Source organism: Canis lupus, chromosome 14, assembly GCF_003254725.2.
Source record: "Canis lupus dingo isolate Sandy chromosome 14, ASM325472v2, whole genome shotgun sequence".
Taxonomy (NCBI): domain Eukaryota; kingdom Metazoa; phylum Chordata; class Mammalia; order Carnivora; family Canidae; genus Canis; species Canis lupus.
In genome coordinates, this window is record NC_064256.1 from 51,175,672 (window position 1) to 51,197,920 (window position 22,249).

Consider the following 22,249-nt stretch of genomic DNA (forward strand, 5'->3'; position numbering starts at 1 on the left):
ATAGATATATTGGAATACTACTCAGCCATCAAAAAGCAAAATCTCACCATTTGCAATGACCTGGATGGAACTAGAGGGTATCATGCTAAGCAAAATAAGTCCATGAGAGAAAGACAATTATCATATGATCTACTTCACATGTGGAATTTAAGGAGCAAAACAGAGGATCATAGGGGAAGGGAGAAAACAATAAAACAAGACAAAACCAGAGAGGGAGACAAATCATAAGAAACTCTCAATCATATGAAACAAACTGAGGGTGCTGGAGGGGAGGGGAGTGGGGGATGGGGTAACTGGATGATGGACATTAAGGAGGGCACATGATGAAATGAGCACTGGGCATTATATAAGAGTGATGAATCAATGAACTAATAATACACTACATGATAATTTAATTTAATTTTTTTAAAAAAATCAACAACTTACAGGAGTCTTTTGGATAGCCCTCCGTCCAAAGACAGAACTGTGGTCACATCTTGGTACCATTTCCTTACTAGCCAGATTACCTTAACCAAATCATGTTTAGAAAGGTTCTCAAATCCTCATTTCCACAACTACAAAATGGGGATTGCATACCACCTGTTAGAGGGTTGTCATGAGAAATAAAGAGGGTCCACAAAGTGTTAACACAGTGCATGATACAGAGTAAATATCAATAAACTAAGGAAACAAAATCAACTACAGTATTATTTCTGAAGGATTCAAGGTAAGAATAAGCATTTACATATTGCCCTGAATGTTTTCCCTTTTAAATAATAAACTGGAAGTCTTAAGACTGAAAATTCTACCTCTTCTTTCTAAATGCTTAAATTCTTTCTTCATTTCTTTTTTTTTTTAGAAAAGTAGAGAAAGAGAGAGAAAGATGAGAGGGAGAGCAGAGGGAGAGAAAATCTTAAGCAGGCTCCATGCCCAGCACGCAGCCTGATGCAGAGCTCGATCTCAGAGCCCTGACATCATGACCTGAGATGAAATCAAGAGTCGGAACCCTAGGAACCCTAACCAATTGTTAGGGTTCCAATTGTTAGAACAATTGTTAGAACTCTAACAATTGTTAGAGTTCCAATTGTTCTGATTTTAGGAATTAATCTTCCCAAAATTTAATGTGCACAACTATTTAGTTAAAAATATTTTCTATAGGGACACCTGGGTGGCTCAGCAGCTGAGCGTCTGCCTTTGGCTTGGGGTCCCGGAATCGAGTTCCACTTCGGGGGCCCTGCATGGAGCCTGCTTCTCTCCCTCTGTCTATGTCTCTGCCTCTGTGTGTGTGTGTGTGTCTCACATGAATAAATAAAATCTTTAAAAATATTTTTTCTATAAAAACATTACACCCATTGTTTGAAGTTACCATTTTTAAACATACACACATATATATACATATATATATTCATTAAAAATCCAACAGTCATTATCTCTGATTGATGGTATTCTGGTTTCCTTTTCTTTCCTTTTTCTTGAGGGGGGGGGAATTTGTAATATTTAAAAAGGCTATGGTATGATTTCCTCTGACCTAAATATTATATCATTCACTCTAAGAAAGGCAACATAAGTCAGCAGATTTCAGCAGATGTTAATAAATTATGCTAAAGCTAGAAATAGCAGATTTCAAACCTGCTTTTGGAACAAGTACAACACAGCAGTTGGGCTTTAATGCTATCTCTGATCAAAGACTTTGCTGAAGGATTTTTTATTCCTCCTACAAACAAATATTATTGTCAAGGTATCCTAAATTCTCAGCTTGTGTCTAAGTTCAAACCATATGACAGTTTTAGAGGAATTTATGTCTTGGTTTAGAAAAATAAAACTCCCCTAGAGAACTGAACAGAGACATGATGGACTTCTTACCTTGTAAAATTTAGCCACAGCCATCAATCAGTAAATGATATTATTCTGACTTTGATTTTTTTCTGTAAATTTCTCATTCATGTTTTGCACATTCGTTTTTTAATTAAAAAAAAAAAAAAACAAGTTCACAACCTATAATTCACTATCATCTACCAACAAAGCCTGGTTTTAACCTCACTTCTCTGGGTGCAAAGCTTTCAACTCCTTCATGTCTAGAAAGAGCACTACCCACCCTGGCTATATACAATCTAAAATGTTGGAATATTAAATATTGTGCTTTTCATTGAGATGGTCCCCAGTTGCAACCATGAGGAACGAGCAGTAGCCCTCAGATTTCTTTTGAAGAACCATTATTTTAGAGAAATGATAATGGCTTTTTTTTAACTGCAGCACTGGCCAAGAAGCATGAAATACAGTTAAAATAAATGTATATTCTGATTATAGAATTATTTTTACTATGAGGAGCCACACTTTTGAAAGAATGTGGATAAAATGGTCTAAAATATCATCTTCCTTCTCTTGCTACTGAGGCTTCTAGAGTTCTTGGATTTGTCTCACTAGATGTACAAAATAAAATGGGTAATAACTGTGCCCTAGTCTCCGTGAAGGTTTAAGTTAGAAACGGACCATTCCTTTCAGACAAAGGATGCTTATTATCCCTTCCCCTTACTACTTGACCCCCTTCAAGAGCCAACCATCTAATTCAAAAATTACTCAAACTTTTGTCCATAGGGCCCTTAACCTGGCAAGGGTATTAAAACCTAGAGTCACACATACATAACGCTTGAATGCTAAAAGAAGAAATTCAAATCATAAGTCATTGCAGGAAATATATACTTATAAGCCCTAGTTATATCTGACACTTTATTAATAAGTACAGAATAGTGGGTTCTTCATGCCTGCTCCAGCTTCCAGAGGCTCTCCCACAGGAGCATCCTGGCAATATCATGAAGTTCCCACTGAGACCCCTCCTTACCAAGTCATTTGAGAGCCCTGCTCTAAACCAAACAGTCCTGGAAGCCTCTTTCTACTCACATCTGTAGACTTTGGACAGGCCCCACAGGAGCTGGGTAAGAAATATATTCTTCACATGTCCAACTTAAACTACAATAGGGAGAAAAAGGATGCCTTCACTATAGATGTGAAGCTATAAAAATTCATTCATGCTTCCTTTCACATATTCATTCATTCCTTCATCCCTGAAAAACTACTGAATTCCAACTCTGATAGGCACTGTGCTAGGCAATAGGATTCTTCGTTTTTGCAAATCCAGATATGGACCTGACCACATTTTATTCCAAGATCTGAGAGCCTTTTAAAAAAATAACTTTGCTTTAATCTCACCCTCTATTTTACAGATGTACAGTTCTTCAAGCATTCCCTGCTTAAAATTAGAGTGAATATTTTCTTCTTCCTTTTGATATTTCTGTATGAAATTTCATTCACATAAAAATAACTTGTATTTCTGTAGACATTAACTTTCTTCTTTTTTCTTTAAAAAGCAGGTCCTGGGGATCCCTGGGTGGCTCAGTGGTTTGGCGCCTGCCTTTGACCCAGGGCGTGATCCTGGAGTCCCGGAATTGAATCCCTCATTGGGCTCCCGGCATGGAGTCTGCTTCTCCCTCCTCCTGTGTCTCTGCCTTCTCTCTCTCTATCATAAATAAATAAATCTTTATAAATAAATAAATAAATAAATAAATAAATAAATAAATAAATAAATAAATAAATAAATAATACCAGGTCCTGAGAGCTATATTAATACAATTTTTAAATGGACTTCTACCATATTAGTTAACTTGGAAGTACAGTGAGTTGCTAATTTCTCATTCTTCTAACCTTTCAATATATTTCCTATGCACCATAGAATGACATATCACAATTTTATAGGTACTCTCATATATTACTTGTACAAATAAGTGATTACAAACTATCTACAAGGAATTTGCCAAAATAAATCTAGTCTATAAAGTGGTCCTATCCTTAGACCTGGAAATGTCATATTTGGTTAAACAATATGGTACAGGGATATTAAAAGCCATTGAAAATCTTACTGCAGAAAAATATTTAAGAATATTTGGATATGGGGCACCTGGGTGGCTCAGTGGTTGAGCATCCGCCATGATCCTGGGGTCCTGGGATCAAGTCCCACATCGGGCTCCCCGCAGGGAGCCTGCTTCTCTCTCTGTGTCTCATGAATAAATAAAATCTTTTTTTAAAAAAGAATATTTGGATATGTTTGGCAATATAAATTAGGTGGTAATATATTTTTTCAAAAGGTATAATTCAAAATAGAGAAAGAAGGGAGAGTAGGTGGGGAGGGAGAAAGGAAAATTGTACAGAAAAGGATAAGAAGAATCTATAGTAGTTCAGAAATGCAAATTTTGAAGTCAAAAACCTGGGCTTAAATCTGTGTAATCTTCAACAAATTAATCTCTTTGCTCCTGTTTCTTCATCCGTAAAATGGGTAATAGTACCTTCACTATAGAGTTGTGGGGGATTTTAAATAAACTATTATATTCACAGTGAATGGTGTCCTGAAATACAGTGATCTTTCAATATTTTCCAACTATTATTATTATTATTGCAGAACAATAATGTCTTAGAGTAAGAACTAATTTTTTAAAAGTAAAACTATCTGATTTTTGCACCCTCTTATTACAAATATTTATGAAGTATGTTTTCTTCTTTAACAAATTCTTCAGTGTCTAAGCATCCCCCTAGCTCAGATCGCAATCTAAGCATCTGCCTTTGGCTCAGGTCATGATCTTAAGGTCCTGAGACTGAGCCCCTAGTCTGGCTTCCTGTTCAGTGGGGAGTCTGCTTCTCCCCCAATACTCTCTCTTGAGCATGCTATCTCTCTCAAATAAATAAATGAAATCTTTAAAAAAAAATGTTTCTGTTCATAGTTAGCTGGGTCCCAGAGGCCTCTTTTTAAACTAACCATCCCTCTTATTTTTCTTTCTCATTGTTCAAATTTTAATTACAGTACAGTTAACAATCATATTAGTTTAAGGTTACAATATAGTGATTCAACAATTCTATACATTACTCAGAGCTCTTCGGGATGAGTGTACTTTTAATCCCCTTCACCTATTTCACTTATCCCCCCCATCCACCTCCTCTATGGTAACCAACAGTTTGTTCTGTATAGTTAGGAGTCTGTTTTCTGGTTTGTCTCTTTTTTTCCTTTATTCATTTATTTCTTAAATTCCATGTATAAATGAATTGATATGGCATTTGTGTTTCTCTATTTCGCTTAGCATAATACTCTCTAGCTCCATCTATGTCATTGCAAAATGGAAAGATTTCATTCTTTTTAAGGCTGAGTAATATTCCTTGTGTGTGTGTGTTTGTGTGTGCATATATATTTAACACTTCTTCTTTACCCATTCATTTATTGATGGACACTTGTTCTGCTTCCATAATTTAGCTGTTGCAAATAATGCTGTAATAAACTGAGGGGCCTATATCTTTTTGAATTAATGTTTTCATTTTCTTTGGGTAAACACTCAGTAGCACAATTGCTGTATTACATGATACTTCCATTTTTAAACTATTTGAGGAACCTTCATACTGTCTTCCAGAGTGGCTGCATCAGTGTGCATACCCATCAACAATGCATAAGGGCTCCTTTTTCTCCACATCCTCACTCACTAACACTCACATTGTCTCTTGTGCTTTTGATTTAAGCCATTCCAACAGGTGTGAAGTAATATCTCATTGAGGTTCTGTTTTGCATTTCCCTGATGAATGATGTTGAGTATGTTTCCACGTGCCTATTGACCATCTGTACGCCTTCTTTAGAGAAATGTCTGCTCATGTCTTCTGAGGCATTTTTTAATGGATTGTGGGGTTTTTTGGTGTTGTGTAAGTTCTTCATATATTTTGGATACTGACTATGATATGTCCTTTGCAAATATCTTCTCCCATTCAGTAGGCTGTCTCTTAGTTTTGATTGTTTCCTTTGCTGTGCAGAAACTTTTTATTTTGATGTACTCCCAATATTTTATTTTTGCTTTTGCTTCATTGTCTAAGGAGATATATCTAGAGAAACGTTGCTGGAGCCAATGTCAGAAAAATTACTGCCTGTGCTCTATTCTAGGATTTTTATTTCAGGTATCACATTTAGGTCTTTAGTCAATTTTGAGTTTATCTGTGTGTATGGTATAAGAAATTGGTCCAGTTTCATTCTTTTGCATGTAGCTGTCCAATTTTCCCAACACTTTTTGCTGAGGGGACTTTTTCCCATTCATATTCTTGCCTCCTTTGTTGAAGACTAATTGACCATATAATGGTAGGTTTGTTTCTGGGTTTTCTTTTTTCTTTAATATTTTATTTATTTATTCATGAGAGACACAGAGAGAGAGAGAGAGAGAGAGAGAGAGAGAGAATGGCAGAGACACAGGCAGAGTGAGAAGCGGGCTCCATGCAGGGAGCCTGATGCGGGAGACTCAATCCCGGGTCTCCAGGATCATGCCCTGGGCCAAAGGCAGGTGCCAAACCGCTGAGCCACTCAGGGATCCCCTATTTCTGGGTTTTCTCTTCTGTTCCATTGATCTATGTGTCTATTTTTGTGCTGGAACCATACTGTTTTGATTACTACAGCTTTGTAGTATAACTTGAAATCTGAAATAGTGATAACTTCAGTTTTGTTTTTCTTTTTTCAAGATTGCTGTGACTATTCGGGGTTTTTGGTGGTTCCATGTAAATTTTGACCATCCCTTTATGTATTCACCAATTCAAGTTCCTCAAAACTCTGTTGACTTCCTATTCATCTGATTGACATTCACTCCATTCCCATATAACTATATTCATAACTCTTCGCAAACTAGAGCTCTCTCTACTTTGTCAGGCTGCTGTGGTACAAGGACCTTCAGAATCTTACACCATTATAATCTCTTTTGTCTGGCTAAAAGGATCTACTCAGTCACACCTTAAAGCTTTCTGAGGTCTTACCAAAGAGTCTTCCAGTCAAGATTTGATATTTACCCCAGGCCACTTTTTACTTTGAGGATCTTTGTCTGGCAGAGACTGCTAAAGAAATAGTTTTATTTTTTAAAACAGAAATTACTGGACACCTTGTATTCCTCTAAGTTCTACTTTAAGTTCTTTTCTTTCTTCCTATACCTTGTACAAAGCTATAAGTAACCAATTGACAATGTCAATATTCTGCCTAGAAATCTCCTTAGCCAGATCCATAAATTTGTTAGGTACACCTTCTATATTCCAAGTTCCTACAGGTAAGTTTCTCAAACTGTTTCAATATCATGAAACATGGTCACCACTATTCCAGTCTCCAAAAACAGCTCCCTTACCACCTTTCCAGCTTCTAGTAACAGTTGTCTGTCATTTGTCCAACTTTTGCCAATAATCTCCTAGCATTTTTCCAGCCCCCCACTGCTACCCAGTTCCAAAACCAATGCCATCTATTTTAGAATTTTGTTTTGGCAGCTCCTCCCTAAAAATGGCAATTTTTGTTTGGGTTACCTACTGCTTCATAACAAACCACTCCAAAACTATCAGTCTCAAAATAAGAACCATTTATTCACTCATAATCCTGCAACACAGGTTTCACTCAAAGGAGCAGATCCTCTGCCTAAGGCCATTCATGTGGCTGCAATCATTTGTGACTTGAAAAGGGCTGGAAAGGCCAACGTGGTCCTATTCACACATCAAGCACTGAACTGGGGCTCCCTGGCCAGGATGTTTCACTTGTCTTCCAATGCCCCCTCTAGCAGGACAGCCTGAGTTTCTTACATGTTCCCAGTTCACAAGTACTGACCAAGTTTCCACTTGAGTAACATCTGTTGATGCCCAATTGGTTTAAACAAGCCCATATGGCCAGATTCACTGTGGAAGGGAACTTTGTAAATCAATGAGGGAACTGTGTTTCACTGAGGAGTCATTACTGTAAAAATCTACACATCTCCCATGCTAAGTAAATGGGCCATTCTCTCAGGTGACACTCTATGCTTCTTCTTGGTCATTTTAAAAACTACAGATGGGTGCTTTGGTGGCTCAGTCAGTTAACGGTCTGTCTTCAGCTCAGCTAATGATCTCAGGATACTGGGATCAAGCCCCACATCAGGCTCCCTAATAATTGGGAGTCTGCTTCTCCCTCTTCTGCTTCACTCTCCCTGCCCAACCCCTGCTCATGTACACTCTGTCTCAAATAAATAATAAAATCTTCAAAAAATATAAATAAATAAATAAAACTACAAAAAAAGAAAGATGGTTTATATTCATAAAAAAGAAAGAAAGAAGATTAGCTGGCAAAATAAAAAACTGAACAAAAAAGTTAAAAGATCTGTTGATGCTTTAAGCTATAAAGTACAGCCCACACATTTAAAAGTTAAAGTAGCGGGACTTTAAGCTATAAAGTACAGCCCACACATTTAAAAGTTAAAGTAGCGGGACACCTGGGTGGCTCTGGAGTTGAGCATCTGCCTTTGGCCCAGGGTGTGATCCTGGAGTCCCGGGATCAAATCCCACATCAGACTCCCTGTATGGAGACTGCTTCCCTCTCTGCCTATATCTCTGCCTCCCTCTCTCTCTGTCTCTCATGAATAAATAATTAAGTAAAATCTTGCTAAAAATTTTAAAAGTTAAAGTAGTAAGATAATATAAAATCAAAACTAGAAGAAATTTAAAGTACAGTCTACAACTAGAAAGAAAAATCAAAATGAAAAGTATAAATTGATATAACTATTGATGCAAGAGATTACAAGCAATAAAATAAGCTAAAACTAGCATAAATATATAGAGAATGAAAAATGTATTTTTAAAAGGTACTAAAAGTTAGAATTCAAAAGCTTAACACACTAAGACAATCAGGAGTTTTGAAGCAAAAGCAGTTTCCAGGTCTGGCAAATGCCCCCAAAATCTGCCCTACCCAAGAGTTGGGATTCTCTACAACAAAGGTTTCTCAAACGTATTTTTTTATTAAAGCATAATTGAGACATAACATTATATTAGTTTCAGATGTACAACACAATGATTCAACACTTGTATACACTGTAAAATGATGACCCCAGTAAGTCTAGTTACCATCCATCACCATACATAGTTATGAAATTGTTTTTCAAACCTGAGTATTTACAGACCTTGTCACAATGCAGATTCCAAGGTCCTAGTAATGATTCCATTTTCATAGAACTGGGATCGGGCTCAGGAACTTTAATGAATAAGCACCCCAGGTGATATTAATAAAAACCTAAAAATGGCACTAACTGTCAAAGGGCTTTCTCAGACCATGGGCCTCCTTATCCTTTGCATTGCATTTACAGCTTGAAGCCCTTAGGACAAGCCCACATTTAGAATTCCAGATTCAAAAGCTAACATCCTCCTTAGCTATAGCTCAATTTGAGCAGCTTCACCCTTTCAAGCCTCCTTCCAGCAATAAAGCAGCTTTTTTCAAATTACAGGTCATGACCAATGAGTGAGTCATAGAATCAATTTAATGGGATGCAACCAGAATAGAAAATATCAGAGGGCACTGCACATAATGATGGTAATTACAATTTTAGTATTGTTACATGAAACTTCTGTTTCAGTTGTGTGTGTATAGGTACAATGAAAAACTATACTACTTAATGAGTCATGAGCAAAAAGGTTTGAAAACCTCTGCCAAAAGAATATGATGGATTCATCAAGAAGCTAAAAAGTTTTCAGGTGAAGAGTGCAGAAACACCCTCAAAGTCAAAGAAAAAAATTTTAATGATGATAATTTCATTTCATCATATTTCTGTAGGGTTTAATTATTCAAGCACTTCAATGCTTCAAAGAACAAATTTAATATGCATTTATTCAGCATCCCTCTGAATGGGTAGGTGAGAGGAATATGGTTCTTTTCTTTTAGAAGCTTACAAAGTAGAGTTAAGCATTAACCCATGAAATAACTAGAAGATTACAAGACAATACAAAACATGTATAATCATGAGTTAAATTTACAGTGCTGTGGGATTTCAAATAAATGAGTGACAGAATTAGGGAAAGTTGCCTGAAGAAGATAGGACTGGAGTTTAGCCTTAAAGGGAGCATAAGGTAAAAAAAAAAAAAAAAAAAAAAAAAAGCAGAGAGGAAAAGGTATAGTAATAAGTCTTGTTATATAGCCAAATGAGGCTAATGCCTATAAAAGTCTCAAACACTTGGCATATAACACAATAGTGAGTACACATACCACACTCAGTCATTCAGAAACCCAGGTTCTTTCTATCTTATAGATCCACCATCTCCTAGGGCCTCAGAGCCAGACCGAGTCTGGAAATGGCAACTTACTTTTCATCCTCTTTCCATTGTCCAGAACTCAGCCCCATTTTACTAGTAGGAAAGGCAAATAATATAGCCTAGGATCAAAATGGGAGTGCCTCCATTCATTGCTAGTACTTTCTCTTACAACTAAAGTATCCCAAACATAATACAAAGAATAAATAGAGGAAGACTCTGAAAGATAGAAAGAAGACAGACTGGAGGTTAGGGACCGTAGGACTTGAGGAACGACACTGTGGCAAGTTCCCTGGGTTCTTTTTCTCAGATATCCTAGATAAGGTACTGAAGAAGCCTGCAACCAGGAGCCACCAGAACAGGCAGAACAAAAAAAAAAAAAAAAAAATTAAAGAAAAGCTTACTTTCTAGCCACAGGGCCAGGAAAAGGATGTCCAAGGATGGAAAACACTTCTAATACCTATCTTAATCCCAACAAACACCAAAGAAAACCCTGCCCCAACACCAGATGTTAGTGGGCTAAACAGGAAACTGGGGCTAAAACAGCATCAATGAGACTGGGTACATTCCCTTCACTTCCCCCTGTCCTAGAACAAAGAGGTAGAATGAGAATGCAGGACATGTTAGTCAATACACACACTATCATCTAACCCAGGATAGTTTGATAATCTCTTTAAAATGAAACATAAACGTACCATATGACTTAGCACGCCACTCCTAGAAGTATTATTCACAATAATGAAAATGTGGAAACAACCTAAATATTCATCAGCTGGTAAGCAGAAACAACGTGGGAAAAAAAATCCATACAATGGAATTATTTTTGATAATTTAAAAAAAAAAACTATTGATATATGGTACAATGTAAGTAAACCTCAAAACACATTATGGTAAGTCAAAGAAGCAAAACATAAAACACCACATATTGAATGGTTCTATTTGCAGAGAATGCCCAGAAAAGGCACAGGTAAAAATAAGAATTAACTTAAAATAGACATGAGGGATCATCTTGGGGTGGATGGAAATGTTCTAAAAGGTGATGATTACATAACTCCATAAATTTATTAAAAATTACTAAATCATTCACCATGGATAAATTCAATGATATATAAATTATACCTCAATAAAACTTTTTTTAAAAATAGACAGAAGGGTACAATGAACTACCATTTTACCCATTACCTAGTGTGCACAGTTATGAAGTCATGGCCAATCTTGTTTCATCTATACCATCATTCCATTCTTCTTCCTCCCATATTACTATAATGTAAATCTCAGCTATTATACATTTCGTTGTAAATTTTATGTGATGAATACAGAATTTTTTAAACTAACCACAATACAATTTTTATACCTTAAAAAAATATAAAGGGCAGCCCAGGTGGCTCAGCGGTTTAGCGCCGCCCTCAGCCCAGGGCGTGATCCTGGAGACCCAGGATGGAGTCCCATGTCAGGCTCCCTGCATGGGGCCTGCTTCTCCCTCTGCCTGTGTCTCTGCCTCTCTCTGTGTCTCTCATGAATAAATAAATAAAATCTTAAACATACACACACACACACACACATATAAAAGTACAAGTGATAAAATGGAACTTTGGTCATTTTAAATAATCTTTTGTTGTTTTCTCATATTTTCAATTTTGTCTTTTATTTCTTTGAACATATCACATTTAGCCACTCATCGTTCTAATACTAGACTTTAAGGTCCAACTCTGCCAAAGGATGTTACAGACTCTCACTTGTAATAGTGATCTTTGCCTTGTGTGATATTTTTACTGTGAGATCATGTTTATCAAACATTGTATGTGCCCAGGAAGATTGGTGATAGCCCCCACTGAGTGCCTAGGCACCACTAAGTCCAAAGAGAATGAAAATCTCAATTTAGGGTATTTCAATTGCAGTGAAGGTGAATTCAAACCTCAGTCCCGCATTTAGGGCTTTTGTCCTTTACTCAGAGTCTAGAATTTTTTTCTTGCAGAACAGATTTTGGTTTTAGTGTATGCATTCCCTAAAGATATGTCTCCTCCATAGTCCTGAATTTATTCAGCATTCCTGTTCCACCTCTCTACCCTGTCTGAGCCCAGGGCCTTATCTTCTGATCCCCACGTGGCTGTTAAAACCAAAAACTCTGAGTTACCCGGAATTGACAAATGTCCATAGGACAGCTGCTGGCTTGAATGCGTACTTACTATTCTGGAAATGTACTCCCCCTTATTTGTGGTCTCAGATCATTTCCATCATTTCCCTCACCTCCCTGCAAGGTCACTATGCATTTTTAAAGATTTTTAATGTTTTATTTATACTTTTTTATGAGTTTTGCATTGAGAATATTTTCTAGATATCTACTCTGCTGTATTTCCACAAAGTGAAATCTAACTCCTTCTTTTATGAGGTCTAATTATAAAGTTTATAATCTTCAGTTTAAAATCGGGCATTTTCTATAAACCTGAGTTTCAAAGTTTGAAATGCTTCATCTCTCACTATAACATTAATTTCTACCTTTGTTTTAATTCCAAATGTATACAGAATGATCCCAAAATTAAGTAACTTACCAATTACACCACTGCATAAACAAAAATAAAATGGAACAAAATAGCTCTGTGAGCAGTATTATAGGAAGGTATTATTAACACAATAGTAATAAAGCATGACTTTTATTAATTATCATTTAGTAAAATGGAAAGCATTACCAGAGTTAGCTGGAGTCAGTTCTAAAGCTTGATGGCTATGTGAGTTTAGGTAAATTACCTCAAATGTTTAGCCTCAGTTTTTTTTAAATGTGCAGTTTAGAACTTGGGTCAATATCCTTTAATGTAGCAAAAGTCCTATCCAAGGGAATCTGAAGAAAGTATTACATTTAAAATTATGTAAAAGATAAGCATTAATATGCCAATCAGCAATGACCATGACTCAGAAGAGTATATAAAAGTTTCATTAAAGGGGCATGATGTACCCAACTTAAATGGCTCAATAACAATGTTTTTGTGTATGTAGATACATACACAGGTATGTACGTGTGTGTATACAGAGAGACATCAATACCTATGTTTGAGAGAGAGAGAGAGAAAGAGAGGGAGGGAAAAAGAGAAAAGGAAGAAAATAACATAAATGTGACAAAATATTGAGAACCCGTGGGAGTTCTCTGTACTACTCTTACAACTTTTCTGTAAGTCTAAAATTACTTCAACATCTTTTTTAAAAGTGTTATAAAGTCAGCATTTAAATAACAGATATAACCCTGGCTCCATAAAACAGAAGCATACTGTTCTTCTATCATGGGAAGTGAAGGAAATCCATGAAGGGACATTATAAAGTTATCACTCACCAACTGTTTCGGTTTCACATATGTTTGTTGCTATAAATACAAACTGATCTATTTGAATTCTCTATTAATGACAGGTTGCAGAACTACATAAAAATGTAGAACATCCTGAGGGGTAAACACCTTAGGTGAGATTTTTGAGCCAAAGGTAATTTGGGAAGAAAGCTCACACATAAGCTGAAAAAGCATTCCAACATTAACTCCTGGCTTCCTCCAAAGTCAGCCCCAGACGGCCAAGGGGAGTAAGAACACAGAGCATTCAGCATCACAGGAAATGTGTGCCCGGTGGTTCTCAGCATCTTGGAAGTGCAAATTCAGCAGATAACATAAAACTCCCTAAATCTACAATAAATTCTGGTGCATAAGTCACAATATATCTCTTTCCTTAAGAGTCTATATTTGTATCTAGCTTCTCAGAATGTAATAATAATAATTATAAACAATGATGATTGTTGGATATTAAGCCCACTATAGATTTAAAACTTTTTAATAAAATAAATAAATGTGACAAGGAGAGAGTGTTAGCCTCTTTGCTTATGTATTTGACAGAACTTTTAATTTTAAACTCAGCAGGAAACAAGATAATGACTGTAAAGAGCCAAGAAGGAGCCTAAGAAGTTTATTACAAACGAGTTTCTTCAAGATCATTTGCAGGTAGCTGAAAGTCAAGACAATTTTGAGCCAATGAAAGTGTGTTACTGATTAGTAAATACCTCAAAATGCTGATTAAACTCTATTTTCTCTCCCATTCTCTAACTTTCTAATATATTCTGCATAAATCTTTCTCTGAAGTCTGAGCTAGAGAGATGGAATTGTGGAGTAATGTTTTCAAGTATTTTCCCCTCTGGCTATGCCAACTGGAAAAAAGAAGACAGTATACTATATAAAAATTCTGTAGCAATTACAACAAAACAAGACAATGATACCTACAGTTATTTCCTTCACTAACTTCTTAAAGTCTTAAATCTTAATTTTAAATGTAGAAGGCATACACCTTTTATAAGAACCAGTGACCCTACTGCAGGCATTCTCACTCAAATAAAAATCTAAAACTCTGGTGTGAGGTCATTAAACTATTCCTAGGGCACCTTTTTTACTCTAAAAGCCTCAGTAAGCGATTGAACTTCTAATTTGAATAATTGCATTCCACCAACATAAATTCCCTCTGTAGTTTCAACTGTATGCAGTATCAGTCTCCATTTCCTGAGTTAAATTAATGTTGAGTAATGTGGTGCTTCTTTAAAAAAAAAAAAAGTGCATCTACTTTCACAGTAACCTTTCAGCAACTAGTAGAAGTGATTCATGCGCAGTAGAGGGGAATAAGTCAGTATGAATAATCATTAAGCAACAATTTCTGCCAGCATTCCCTGTGTGCAGAGCATTGCTAAAGGTATATCTCATCTAATAAAATAGATATATCTATATAACTTTATTTTAAAAAATCAAGTGTTTCATAAACAATCCTATTTCCCATTGAATTATATATCATTAAAAACTTTTTCATTTATGACTTACCTTCAACAACTGTGAGTCCTCATGTTTCATCAACTCTATCCGTCTAGTCAGAAACCTAATAGATTATAAATTAAAACTGGAAAACCTAACCTACTCAATAGGGTTTAAAAAGTAAAGATTTCTTGTAAGAGGGGATCCTGGAAATAAGCCTCTTCTATTAAATCTCAAGCCAGCAGAATTCTAAAATGACATAAGAAAGTTCTGATGCGGGGCAGCCCGGGTGGCTCAGCGGTTTAGCATCGCCTTCAGCCCAGGGCGTGATCCTGGAGTCCCGGGATCGACTCCCACGTTGGGCTCCCTGCGAGGAGCCTGCTTCTCCCTCTGCCTGTGTCTCTGCCTCTCTCTCTCTCTCTCTCTCTGCCTCTCATGAATAAATAAATAAAATCTTTAAAAAAAAAAAAAAGTTCTGATGCAAAATTTGTTACCAAAGTGAATTTCCAGTGTTCCTATAAAAGCATTTATTCAATATACTCAAAAAGACTGGTAATATAGTCTCTCTAATGAGATTTGATCTTTGAATCCTTGGATTTTCTTAAATAACATTTCTAGAAGTTGCAGAGTAACTTTTTAAGAAAAGCCACTCTAAAGTGATGATCCAACTGGCCCTGGGTGACTTCCAACCTAAAGACATCTAAAATGGATCAACCCATTCCAGAATTCAGTGACTCAAAATTTCAATCTATTAGTTTTGTCAGTCTTTGGCTCCAAAGATTAGGGTCATTGTAAGTAGACTCAAAGGTGAAAAACAACTCTTTAGATTACCTCTGAAGTCAACTAAATACCATTGGAGTCATAGTGGATGTACTCACCTACTCACTATTCTTCCTTACCTCCTCACTTTACCATGACTCCCTGATCTCATTGACTTTGGGTTTTGACATGTGACTTACTTTGACCAATGGAATGTGAACAGAAGAGTAGAAGTTCTGAACTGAGGCTTTAAGAGGTTCTGACTTTTTCCACTCACCCTCCAGTATCCTGCTATCACCCAGGAGAACATACCCCAAGCACCCCTGGCTCCTTCAGCATAGGTCTCATAATGAAAGATACATGAAGTGGACTGAACCAAAACCATAGTCTAGAGTGACTACAGTTAATCTATTGACTCATGTGTAAGAAATGATTGGAATGCAAGCAAATGAAATCTTAGAGTGGTTTATTTATTGCTGTAGTAAAAGTTAATACAGTGGACAACAGTAAGAGGGCTCAACATATTATTTTCTGGTACCTCTCTGTTCCAAATTAAAAATTTCCAGGTCCAGTCTCCAAAATAGTATGCTAAAGCAAACTGGTTCTCATTTCTGATGCACCAGGCATTGGTCAAATATGTCTGACAGCTTGATATCTTCTCGTCTGAAAATGCATCCATCATTCACGATTAATAACTTTGAACCTCTCCTACTAAAGTAAAAGTACATTGAAGATGGAATCCGTACCTGATTCGCCATCCCCCTATAGGACCTAAAACAGTGTTTCACACTTTCTAGCCATTTGATAAATGACTTCCTATTCCAACTCAAAGTTACCACTGCTTTTCATTATTATCCATATCCCAAAATGACCTCCAGAGTCACAAAGTGCTTCATATATTTGAAATGACAGAAATGACTAGATATGATCTTTCCACCTGAATATACAGGTATTCTAAGGCACTACACAATGAATGATGCTAAAGACTAGTAACCTACACCAACATGAATTCCTTTGAAATGGCATAGATTCCTTCAATGAATAGTGAGATATAGAATAGGTGGCTATATGAAATATCTAATAGTGCCACACATAAAGCATGGTGCTGCCATGGAGGCATGTCAGCATTCAAGGGAGGTTTCACAAAGGGACCTATCAATGCCTTCAGGGGAGCACATTTCTGTCTTGCTCTCTTTCAACATCAGCACACATCCAGAGAACTCCCTTCCTTCACAACAAATCAACCAACTGCCAAATACCAGATATAATCCTCAGGTCTCAGAGTCAGTAAAAGCAGGTGTGTTCCCATGGCCAACAAGCACATGAAAAAATGCTCCACATCACTTGCCATCAGGGAAATACAAATCAAAATCACAATGAGATACCACCTCACAGCAGTGAGAATGGCTAAAATTAACAAGATAGGAAACAACAAATGTTGGACAGGATGTGGAAAAAGGGGAAAACCTCTTGCACTGTTGGTGGGAATGCAAACTGCTGCAGCCACTCTGGAAAACAGTGTAGAGGTTCCTCACAAGTTAAAAATAGAGCTACTCTATGACCCAGCAATTGCACTAGTGGGGATTTACCCCAAAGATACAGATGTAGTGAAACACCAAGACACCTGCACCCCAATGTTCTTAGTAGCAATGTCCACAATAACCAAACTGTGGAAGGAGCCACAATGTCCTTCAACAGATGAACGGTATATACTCAATGGAACACTACTCGGTCCTCAGAAAAGGTGAATACCCACCATTTGTTTTAACATGGATAGAACTGGAGGGTATTATGCTGAGTGAAGTAAGTCAATCGGAGAAAGACAATAATCATATAGTTTCACTCAAATGTGGAATATAAGAAATAGTGAAAGGGATTATAAGAGAAAGGAAGGAAACTGAGTGGGGGAAAAATTAAAGAGGGAGACTAACCATAAGAGCCTCTTGACTCTGGGAAACAAACAAAGGGTTGCAGAAGGGGAAGCATCTGGGGGGATGGGGCAACTGGGTGACAGGCACTGAAGAGGGCACTTGATGGGATGAGCCCTGCGGTTATGCTAGATGTTGGCAAACTGAATTTAAATAAAAGAAAAAAATTAAAAATAAATAAAAATTAAAAAGCAGGTGTGTTCCTTGCAGGATGCTCAAGAACTTCCAAAGATGTCCACACACCCTGCCAGCTATTTTAGTACTTGTGTCATTAGGGAGATTTCAAGACAAGAATTTTTTTCAAATTTTTGGTCAAAAATTCTGCTGAACCCCATGGTCTAAACATGTTCAGTTCATCAGAGCTGAATGGTAGCAAAGATATCTTCAAAAATGCTTAATTAATTAATCACTATATCCCATTATTGCAATTTCTGCTCCTAAATAATTTTAAGTATAATTTAGTAATATCTAATGAAATATAAACAATTATAGTTAGAAAAAGTCAAAATAATCCCCAAATACAGACCCAACTGTAATAAACATACACCTTTATTTTCTTCCCAGAACATCCTTTCCTCTTTTATTCTGAAAATAGCCTGCCTCTCTTGTGGGAAAGGTCATGCCATCTTACCCTGAAGGCTGAAAGTCCCCGAGCCACAGGTTAGGGGTGTATACCTGTCTGAAGCTGGGCACCCCAGGCCACTGATCAAACTTTATCTATATTTGTATAGATAAGGGCATGTGACCAAAACTGAATAAATCACAGTCTTTTCCCAAGATCTTTCAAAGTGAAATTAAGGCAAGAGGAGAGATCTCTCTCATTCCTTAAGAGATGATTCCTTAAGATCTCATTCCTTAAGATCAGGCATCTGATCAGGCAGCCATGTGCCCCGCACTGTGAAGAAAGCTGGTCGGAAAAAAAAAGCAGCAGAAGTCAGAAACACAGAAGACTGAGCACCCTGCAGCATCCAAATCCCTGGTTCCAGTTGTCCCTGATGATTGCCACACTTTAGTCTTTCTCCTAGGTACATAATAAGCCTTCCAATAAACTCTCCTGTATATCTAACACAATTCAAGCTGTTTTCCTGGAATCAGTAGCCAAGGAAGTTCTACATAATATACCAAACAAACTACAAGGTAACAAATTTGACTTCTTGGGAGTAGGGTCAGGAACACTGTAAGAAATGTACCTGCAGCAAAATTAGTATGAGTTAATAGAATAACACTATTTAACACTTTCTTCACTACCTTCCTAACTGGGGATAAGCTTTGTCTTTTCCTAAGCCAATCAACTTCTTGTATTTTTTAGTGAATTAACCTGTTAGCAACAAGTCATGAACACAGATGTTCAGTGGCTATATACTGGGCTAAAACATGAAGATTAGGATACTATGATTGCCATATGATTCTCTGGACTATCATTAGATCCAAAGTAAGAAGGCTTGTGTTCTGGAAAAATCTACCTCAAGACAGTAATGGTTGTAAACCAAATAGCACTCACTACCAGAACTCAGGAAGAGATCGGATTTTCCATACAATAATTACATTTAAAAACACAAACTCATTCTAACTCCTCAAAGCTGATACCTATGCCCTTAACTAGTTCTGACTAAAACAAAAAGAAAAAACAAAATGGTTTTTCTTTATATAACTTCAAGCTCTTATCAGCTTACATATTCATTTTACTTGTTTTATACAGTTATTTAGCACAATGTGAACTTCATACAAGCTCATAATGGAAGAAAACAAGTCATATCACAAGATGCAAATTCTTCTGAATTACATAAACTTACTTACACGGCTAGATTCAAGACACAAAGTTTAGAACAACAAAGTCTTCTCTAAGTTATTCCAGAAGACTATTTGCATATTAAATTTTAGAAATCTCTACTGCAAAATTCTTCCAGTGTAAACTGGCATTTAATCTTTTCAATCTGCAACATGCTTAAAAATAATATGTCCAGAACATGTGGGACCAGTGCTCTAGACTTTTTTACCTGCTAAAAGTGTCTATGTATACACATATATACATATACACATATATAAACATGCATAGATATGTGTATTCATGTGTATATATACACACATATATATAGTTTGTATATATTTTCTATGTGTATACATATTTTGGGTGTGTGTACATATATATATACACTCATATATTTATATAGACATAGAGATAGATATAGCAATCATATATATATATATATACACACACACACATATATATACACACACACATACACCCACACACACATATACACACACACACACACAGTGACTGAATTTGATCCAAACCCATCCTGCAAGTATACTAATTTGGTCTTAAAAGGATATTTAAGTGTGGATTCAAATATAGATAATCAAAATATCCTAAAATCCCAGGCCATATCCACAGAAAATGGTGTCATTTAGTACAATTTCTTTAGAATCTCTACTTAGAATTCCTAAAATAAATAAAAACTAAAAAATAAATAAATAAATAGACATAAAGAACTATTTGATAATTATGTTTATTGAACTCTACCTGTTTATAATATGACCACATTAAAAGACCTTTTAAAAAAATTTAGAAAAGTTAAATTTCAGGCCAAGGCCTTTTTAAAACTTTTCAGGTCCCAGCATAGAAATAATATACAGAAATCCCATTGCTGGTACATGAGAAACCGTAAAGCATGTGCTACAAATAATGAAGCCAGATTCATTTTTACCTGCATTGATGCTCCCTCCACTCTTGCAACACAGGCCACCCGGTCCAGGAAAGTCACTGCCACAGGCACTGCCACAAAAAAACCCTTACAGAAGGCCTTAGCATATCTTCTCACCCAGCCTTGTGACTGTGCCATACCTTAAAACACACAAAAGAAAGTATGAGATTAGCTTCTAAAAAAGGTAAAAAAGAAACAAAAACAGCACAAGAAAAGTAAGAGTTAAGGAAAAACCTCATCTCTTAATATAATTAATTGTATTTAAGTATATAATTATCAATAATACATAATATAAATATAATTAATAATTATATATAATTAATTATTATAATCTTAGTTTCACACTTATCCCTGTAAGTAGTGGAATAAATTTGACTTAAATCTCAAAGGCAAGTACACTAACTCAGGTTAATTCTCTTCAGCAACTAAAGTCCACTTGCTAACTTCAGTGGAAACTTTCTCTTCACAAAGCACTACGTTAGAAAACAAACAAGCATTCCAAAAGGAAATCCTTTCAGGTTGCTGACTATTATGGCGGAGATACTTCTTACACTCCTGAGATCTGTTCTCTTCCATAGTCACAGAAGTTTTTGTGGGACATATGGCTTCCTGGCCTCCCTTGCAGGTAAGTGTGACCAGGTGACTAAGTCTGATGAAAAGGCCTAAGAGCAAAAATGATAAACTTCTCCATCGTGCCCTGAAAAGGAAAATGTCCTCCCCTTTCCTGTTGCCCTTTTTATGATACCATGATAACAAGGTAGTAGTAGGAGCAGAAATAGCCATCTCAAGTTAAAGATGGCAAAGCAACAAGATAGAAGGGTCCCAGGTGCCCAGCACCATGGAGGCACTGTAATTGTGCTGCACTGCTTACCTTTGAACTATTAAATGAGACATCTACCACCTTCCATCGTGTTTAAACCACTCCTATAAGAGTCTGTATTACAGTAACCAACCTAACCCTAACTAATACAACAATGAAATCTATGATACATCAAGAAAAAAAATCACTGAACGTGAATTCAATACAGATAACTATGAATACTCACTCACTCTGTAACCACTTGAAAATTTTTCAGATTTTCTAGGCATTAGAAATCCCTTCATTGTCTCATGTAATTAAAAATAAAATAGTGGGGATCCCTGGGTGGCGCAGCGGTTTGGCACCTGCCTTTGGCCCAGGGCACGATCCTGGTAGACCCGGGATCGAATCCCACATCGGGCTCCCGGTGCATGGAGCCTGCTTCTCCCTCTGCCTGTGTCTCTGTGCCTCTCTCTCTCTCTCTGTGACTATCATAAATAAATTAAAAATTTTAAAAAAAACTATCTTTAAAAAAATAAATAAATAAATAAAAATAAAATAAAATAGTGAGAGATCAAGATATGCTACCCTACCAGACCAAATAGAGGCAAACACGGTCCAACAGATCAAGAATCTTGATGGTTGGGAAAGATAAATGATCATTTTGTTCATAGTCTTACTTAGACAAGCTCCAAGGGCTACCCAATACTGAAGGAGGTGGTGAATGGGACGGTGAGATGAGAGGTCTCTTGACCTCTCCTTCTTTGCAGTGTGCAACTAGATCAGAGTAACTGAAAAGTTCCCTAAAACAATCACAAGGCTTGTTTAGCCCTAAACCTACAGGTCAGTTTGCTTCCAAGAGATGACCTAAGATTTCTTGTCCTTTTGACAGCAGGTTCAAAAGGGTCCAGAAATGCAATTCACACCAAGCATATACCAGAAAGGCATACACCAGAACAGTATTTAGACTTTTCATTTTTAAGTTCCCAAAAGTCATACTTCCAATGAGAGCAGTGTTATGATAATATTAATATTAAAGACATAAAAATAAGCTAAAGATAGTATAAGAAGGAAAAGAAAAAGATTAAATATATTCATGAGCAATTTAGGGAGAGGGAGGCAGAAAATAAGTAAATATAAATATGTAAGTATAATTATTTACTTATTTACATAATACCAAAAAAAAAAAAAACAGAAATGTTTCAGTTAAATTCAGTCCAAGTAC

The 22,249-nt window shown here is 36.4% G+C and overlaps 1 protein-coding gene across 13 annotated transcripts in view; it reads right to left on the reverse strand.

Moving 5' to 3' along the window:
- Positions 1-22,249, reverse strand: part of IMMP2L (inner mitochondrial membrane peptidase subunit 2) — an 848,292-nt gene that overhangs the window by 788,163 nt on the left and 37,880 nt on the right. For all 13 annotated transcript variants that reach the window (XM_049093415.1, XM_025464659.3, XM_025464660.3 and 10 more), the window contains one exon: positions 20,229-20,365. In XM_049093415.1, the coding sequence (XP_048949372.1) occupies positions 20,229-20,363 (135 nt within the window). In that variant the 5' untranslated portion in view covers positions 20,364-20,365. The remainder of the gene's footprint in view (positions 1-20,228; positions 20,366-22,249) is intronic.